Below are 6,849 nucleotides of genomic sequence, written 5' to 3' on the forward strand. Positions count from 1 at the left end.
TGTTGTTTACAAGAAACAAAGGAAGAGGATTAAATCCTGAAACCATGTGGAAGAATGATCCCCACAGATTAGCTTCATAGTTACTGTGAATTACATTGAATATATATATGGTTCTTCATTTTGGCGGGTACTTTCGTTACTAGTATCTCATATTTTTCTATGCTCGTATCTAAATTTGATCTAGGTAGTTCCCACCTTAAAAGTTTTATGATTCCCAGAATTAATTATCCATCGCATAAATAAAACTGGTAAGTTTGTAATAATTTCTGCTGCGGCATGTGGAATTTAGTTTCTGGTAGTGCAGAGGCCCTATAACTGAAAACATGCCACCGAAAAAACCTCCTGCGCCTAACGCGTTCAGCATGTTCGTCATGGATTTCAAAAACCAACAGGGCATGAAATTCAGCAGCACGAAGGAAGCATACGAAGCGGCGGGACCTTTCTGGGCGGTAAGCTTTGGACCATTCCAAGAACTGTTGTCCTATAGCAGCTTCCGAATTACAGCGAATGAGTGCCGCCGAGCGACGTCCCTATCAAGAACAGGCGAAGCGAGAGAAAAAGCCCGGTAAATACACGTCTGAGGGTTTGAACGTTGAGGATTTGACACGTAAACAGAGGGAAGAAGCCGAATTTCAAGATCAAATGCGCCAGAATATCAGGCAGACCATTGACCTGGCCAACATGAAAGGACCCGAAGGTATGCAATTTCATAAGGCCATGGTGAGTGTTTATACTTTTATTTGATCTATAGCCCTAGCAAATGAGACATTCTTCATTATCCACTTCAATATCTTTTGCTACCACCAGTCAAGCAACCAATACTACCCCGCAGAAGTAGCAGCGGTTTGTTTTAATTTAAAGGATGGCGTAAAGGCGGGAAATGTGTTCCATGAATTTATTCTTCCGGGTAATATATTTTTAAGTTAGTCGACGTTTCCACATATTCCACTGTCTTCAAAGGTCCTTTACCATTGGGCTATTCGTTCGAAGCAAGGCAACATTCAGACGAGACGCATCAAATTGCGGTTCCATACGAAGATGTTGAGAACAACATGGAGGAGGTTTTCGCGAAGCTCGTTACTTTTCTCGAGGTGCTTTCTCTCACATTGGCAGAATATTATAGATATGAAGGGGTGTGGGTTTTAGAAAAAGAAACCTGAAGGCGTAAGCCGCATGCCAATACTATACGCCAATGAAAAGTACCAGAAAATGTTCCAGAACATTTTGGACCGTTGGAGTTTTGACTATGAGGGTGACGAAAGTTTGTTCCGAGTGTACAGTCTGCAAGTTCTGTTCTTCTCATTACGAAACAGGGTGTCAGGAGGTGAAGTGTGGCCCACATACACATTCAGCGACCGCGAAATCGAGAAGGATGTGTACGCCTATGACCCAGACATTGCTTGTGATGTAAGTTCTCTCCACAAAAATATAAAATCTATACCCTCTGTGAGTTCTTTTTTTTTTGAGGTTAGAAAATTTTCAAAGGCGTGTAAGTGAATATTTTATCAATGTTGTTAATTTTTTTTTTTGATTTTATCTGTAAATGTTTTTATCGTTGTGTTTTTAATTATGATAAATATTTTAGCAGCTACTGCATAGTAACACACTCCTTTATTTTGTTTAAAAATGACGGGCCATTTTTTAATATATAATTACTTATATTGACCCAAGCCGCCTAGGCAAAAAATATGCACTTTTATAAATATTAAAATCAGTGGAAAAGGTGTTTTTGACAGTCTGATATAGTTAAAACTTCATAAGATTGATTTTCTTTATTTAAAATAGAAGTTCTGACCTATTAAAATGTTATTAAACTTCTTGATACTGCAAACATACAAAATGGTGGACTTTTTTAGAGGTATCTACCAGGGGTAAAAGGAAAAAAAATTCAAAACAAATTAATGTTCCACAACCCCGTAAAGATAACGAAATTCCAATGTAATTTTCAATGTCTTTTTTATTACACTTTCACTGCCTATTTTTTTTTAACACATCCTTGTTTATAAAGCAGTCAATTTTTTTTAAATAGAAATTTCCATTCACTTATTTGGTCTCCTCACATCGCCAAGGCTCAGCGAACTGTTTTTGCATCGATACTGATTATTAAAAAATATCCTAGCATTGTATTTTGGCTGCACATCTCATAAGCGGTGTGCTCCTCGCTGTTTAATTGTCGGCGCCCGTTTGTAGTATCACAGCGCCACATCTAAGCCCTTGTACTGCAGCAAGTCGACGGTTTTGCGTATGGTTTATATCATATGCGATCATTGCTGCGAAGAACTGGACATTGAACTGTTGCCGGGTCAACATGTGCCCCTTAGGTCTGCTGTTCCACTCGGCGCCCCTAGCGTCCATAGTTTCAACAGCCTCACAAGCCGCAGTTCGCGCTGGGTGAGTATCACTTAAATTATAGTTTGAGGTTAGGTTCATGGCACAAACCACAGGTTAAAATAATGGTCATTTCACGCCCTATAACATTAAAAAAGTGATGTCTCGTGTTTATCCCATTTATTATTTTAAGATGGCGGTGAAATATTAAACAAATTCATTCCTTGTCAAAGAAAAGAGTATAACGAATTTAGTCTTAAAATTAAATAAAAAATAGCGGTATATTGGGTAGGTCAAATTGTTACATTACACTTGTTTGTAATTCTTTCGTTTCATTGCATAAAGAAAATAATGTTTTGAATTCTGCAATAGTACTAATTAAATTAGTAAAAACAAGTTTCTGCATGGATTGTATAAAAAACTACTAATTGAAATATTTATTATTCTACATAAAGAGTGCAAACATTATTGTGTGTGTACACTGTGTCCCAGTGAAGATACAGCCTTGCGTTTTTTGTTACTTTTTTGTGAAACGAAAGACAACATTAACAAAATTTTCACGAATTACTTAGGTTTTAAAATACAAGAAGATTTTGGAAATTTGAAGTTTTGGCGCAGCCCTCCTATCTCGAGTATCTTATGAAATGTCGGAAAGGTGAAAAGCGCATCCCATACAGATTTTTATATGGAATTCAGTAGCGTAGTCAGTTTTTTATAAATGTTTCGCTTTTTGAAAAACTAATCAAAACTAGCCCAATACTGTTATATATTTTTGACAAGCTCATATTATACCGAATCAAATTGGCTTATAAGATATAGGGTGTTCCAAAAAACCATTTTATTTTTTTTCAATAATTGAATCTCTTTAGCAATATAAACTAACATTATGTAAAAATTTTCCTAAGGAAATATGGAACTGGAGATGGTTTAATGCGTTTCCTTTCTTACAATAAGGATATAACTTGTAATGAAATGAGACTCACAAATGATTTCTGTAAATTTCTTCCACTGTCAAAACTTCCAAACAATTGAGTTTAACTCTTTCAGCTGCACGACACATTTTATTTAGTTTTAACCCAAATATCATTACAAATATTTTCTACCTTGTCTATAAGATATCGGATTATATAAAACAGAATACTATCAGTTTTCACAAATAGCAGAGAAAATGCTAAAAGTTAAAGACTAACTCACTTTCTTCAAACAGAACCACAAACACAAAATGAGCACGACTCTAAAGCAAGGTGAATAAGTCAGGGGTTTTGGTTCATAATACCATCTCTGTGTCCTCACCTGCAAACTGGTTTTGCCAGCTCCATTTCTTTTTTGTCTCATTTTTAAATTTGAAATCTGCGGGAAAGTTTAAGTTAGTATACTGGAGTTATGGATTCTTCCATTTACAAATAGGGCTTGGGCAGCGAGTATGACGGCGACTCTACCACGGACTGGGAGAACAAGTCTTTGATATCGGAGTCGTCAGTAACGACAGTGGATTTTCCACCGTTGGGCCGCAATGAGGTGCGTTTTTAAAATTATTTTTACACATTCGCCAGCCATCTCTTTCAGGCAAATTCGGATCCGTTTCCCAGTTTACCACAAAGTAACTCATCAGCCATCCGGAATTATTCGGATTCACTCGGGTCAAAGGCAATGCGTAAGTCTACAGGTAAAGGGGAGTAACTTCTTCCTTAATTTTTACATTTCCAGCATCCGCGTTCGAAAATGCTCACTGCAAGGGTAGAGGTTTTCGCAAAAGAGATGACGATTGTAGTAGTACAGCTTCCTCTGCAGTTAGTGGAGTATGGAGGGGGTATGAATCTAGCAGAAGTGTTCACGTGGCGCCAAGGGGAAGGGGTATTAGGCGCGGGGCTGTGACCAAACCTGGACCAGCTAATTAGGCTGTGTGGGAATGAGCACCCGTCTTATTAAAATTTTATTTGTTGGCTCCAGAGTTTATATATATTTTTTTGTCATATTTTGCTTTGGTCGTGTACCATTTTAATTTAATAAAGATTGATACTTTTTCGACGCAATTTTAGTCATTTGAAACCAGCAGGAGCTAAAAGGTATCGTTTATTGTATCAAAATTTAAAAAACAAAATTTCGCCAAAATAACCCCCTTTTGTACGAAAAAATTGCATCCTGTCTACCATCAAAAAATTTCCAGTTAAAAATAATTTTTATCTGCCAAAAATAACTGCAGAAGTACTTAATAGTTTATACCACTTTAAATACAAAATATTTATACTCTCACAGGTGGTGGGCGAGTGAACCAAAAAGTAGTTTATGTTGAGGGTTAAATTCCTCGAAAAAACTGATATCCTTGTAATTCCAAATCCTTTTAATAATTTTTTATAAACTCATGGCTTCCTTATTTTAATGAGAAAATAAATAAATAAATAGGGGTTTTTCCTTAGAGGCGCAATATTGAAAGTCTGGTACACAATCGTCCGAAAAGTTTCTGCGACAACTGGCACACAACATCACGAAAATCGTTCAGGCTCGCGTCCTGCAGCTCCTGGTTAAATTCCTACAACCAACATATGTTTTTCCAATACTATTTACAAATCTTCTGGATTCAGAGCTTAAATGAAGAAACGTCAGCAAGATTTATTTATAAACAACTGATGCAGGAGGAATCCAGAAGATTTGTAAATATTAATGTTGTTACCTGGTTATATATAATGGTAGGTATAAATTTTGGCAAAAATTTTAACGTGTCTTGTTCCGCTCGAAGTTGCAAAACTGCGCCCTCCGAAGACTGGTAACACTCAAGTATTTCGTTTAAGTTCAGGCCTATCGACGTAGCACACTAGAGCAAATATAGAAAAAAAAAAGTAAATTAATTTGTTTCAACAATAGACTCGAATATATTACGAGCTTTGGGCGAGCAAATTTGATTAACTTGCCCAACAAAATACAAAGAGGCAAGATGAAATGTCCGGTGGTTTGACGATATAAATAGTCATGTTTTATGTTTCATTACCGAATGTTAATCTGTATCAAGTAACTGCTAGGAATATGTTATCGAATGCAGAAAACAATTTCTTTTCTTCTTATCAAATGCTTTTTGTTCTCGCACGTTGACTGGGTCACATCAGATTTTAGTATGCTGTTTTTACCTCCTGCCCAAATTCGTTTTCGTCGGTTCGACTGTGCCTGAACTTATCCATGAAGCAATTGACGTATTCTACTTGAAGATCTTGACCGGGAATCCTGGCGAGTGCGCATGACATGAGACGGTTGCCTTTGCATTCGAGCGGACCGTGTTGACAGACGAATGTCGATCCACCTGCGATGCTCTGAACGTCACAGAAACTCAAATGTAAAAAACCCCAACGCGATTGACATCAATGATAAAAAAGTATATAGTATATTATGCAACAAGTTTGATAAACACAAACCTGCAATAACTAACTAAACGAAAACCACTAGGAAAAAGCGCAACTACGACACTAAAGTCAAAAGGAGAAATTAATTACTACTACCAAGCTTGAAGGATGGTATTTTGACAATTCTGAAGGACACGTTACATGTCACTCGTAATATGTATCCGTAGTATATTGCTGCGCTGCGTTCCGCTCGTGCTTAAAAGAGCATTTACCCAACTTGTTGCATAATATACTATTTTCCTTATCTGGTGGTATAAGTCGCATTTGGAGGGGTAAATATTTTTAGCTATATTTGGTGCCTAAAGATTTAATGGGATCTGGACATATCTTGAAAAAATACAGCCGTAAAAATATTTCTTCTCAAAATTGATTTTCTAGTTGCTTCCATATAGTTATTACTTTACTGTTAAAAATTGATGGGCCGATTACATTGATATTTTCGTAGGGAAGGTAAGGTTTTTCATAAGTTTTTGTATTATCGGCATAGGCAGGACCTCTATATCTATCTCTACTAGTTATTTGGTTCCTTTATAATTTCCTATATTACCAGCATAGGCAGGCTTATATATCTCTACCGGCTATATAGTTAATACTCACCGCACCCTTACCGAACGGTATAAATTTTATGTCGACGTAGTTTGATACGTCCGCCCAGTTCCTGTATAGGTCTTTTATGAATTTTTGACTGTCCGGACACAGGGATTCAAACATCACCCCGACGTGCAACTGCAAATTCGAATCTACTACTATAAACACACATACACGTAGACAGTCTTTTTTAATTGTTCAGAAGGTGATTGGTTTAGTGATTTTAATGTAGTATATATAAATAGAGCACAGGAAATGCTTTGATTCCAAAATTGGAAAACTTATTTTTTTTTCTATAAACATAACTTTCCGCAGTAGTTACAAATCAACTTGTATATTGAAAATATCTTACCTTGTTCGTCAGTTGCGGAAAAACCTCCTTTGAACCGAAAAAACCTACCAGAACGAAGAGCAGCGGGTGACGCATTACGGGTATTTGGCAATTTCAGACCGCACTGCCCAACAAAAACGCGGCGGGCTCGTTTAAGAGGTTTCGGGTGCGAAAAAATCTGTCACCACCACATATACGCGACCTCAGCCG

General features: G+C 37.0%; 2 protein-coding genes across 5 annotated transcripts; one reads left to right on the plus strand and one right to left on the minus strand.

The window, feature by feature from the left end:
- Positions 1 to 52: 52 nt before the first annotated feature.
- LOC132704567 (protein maelstrom 1) lies at positions 53 to 4,361 on the plus strand. Of its 4 annotated transcripts, XM_060674643.1 has the most exons (11): positions 53 to 248; positions 300 to 449; positions 505 to 697; positions 752 to 907; positions 961 to 1,091; positions 1,147 to 1,164; positions 1,219 to 1,407; positions 2,191 to 2,391; positions 3,736 to 3,846; positions 3,895 to 3,982; positions 4,036 to 4,361. In XM_060674643.1, exons 2-11 carry the CDS (start codon positions 324 to 326, stop codon positions 4,224 to 4,226), a joined length of 1,404 nt encoding a protein of 467 aa, XP_060530626.1. In that variant the 5' UTR covers positions 53 to 248; positions 300 to 323; the 3' UTR covers positions 4,227 to 4,361. The 4 variants fall into 4 exon arrangements, with proteins under 4 accessions (XP_060530626.1, XP_060530625.1, XP_060530623.1 ...); XM_060674642.1 differs by having other exon boundaries at positions 60 to 248; positions 290 to 449; positions 1,147 to 1,407; XM_060674640.1 differs by having other exon boundaries at positions 61 to 248; positions 1,147 to 1,407.
- An 86-nt stretch (positions 4,362 to 4,447) lies between these two features.
- LOC132704568 (GILT-like protein 1) lies at positions 4,448 to 6,840 on the minus strand. The gene is made up of 5 exons (XM_060674645.1): positions 6,661 to 6,840; positions 6,318 to 6,446; positions 5,451 to 5,630; positions 5,000 to 5,140; positions 4,448 to 4,858 (listed from the first exon to the last, which is right to left on the minus strand). Exons 1-5 carry the CDS (start codon positions 6,733 to 6,735, stop codon positions 4,742 to 4,744), a joined length of 642 nt encoding a protein of 213 aa, XP_060530628.1. The 5' UTR covers positions 6,736 to 6,840; the 3' UTR covers positions 4,448 to 4,741.
- Positions 6,841 to 6,849: the final 9 nt, after the last annotated feature.

Source organism: Cylas formicarius, unplaced genomic scaffold, assembly GCF_029955315.1.
Source record: "Cylas formicarius isolate icCylForm1 unplaced genomic scaffold, icCylForm1.1 PGA_scaffold_7__23_contigs__length_41026272, whole genome shotgun sequence".
NCBI lineage: Eukaryota > Metazoa > Arthropoda > Insecta > Coleoptera > Brentidae > Cylas > Cylas formicarius.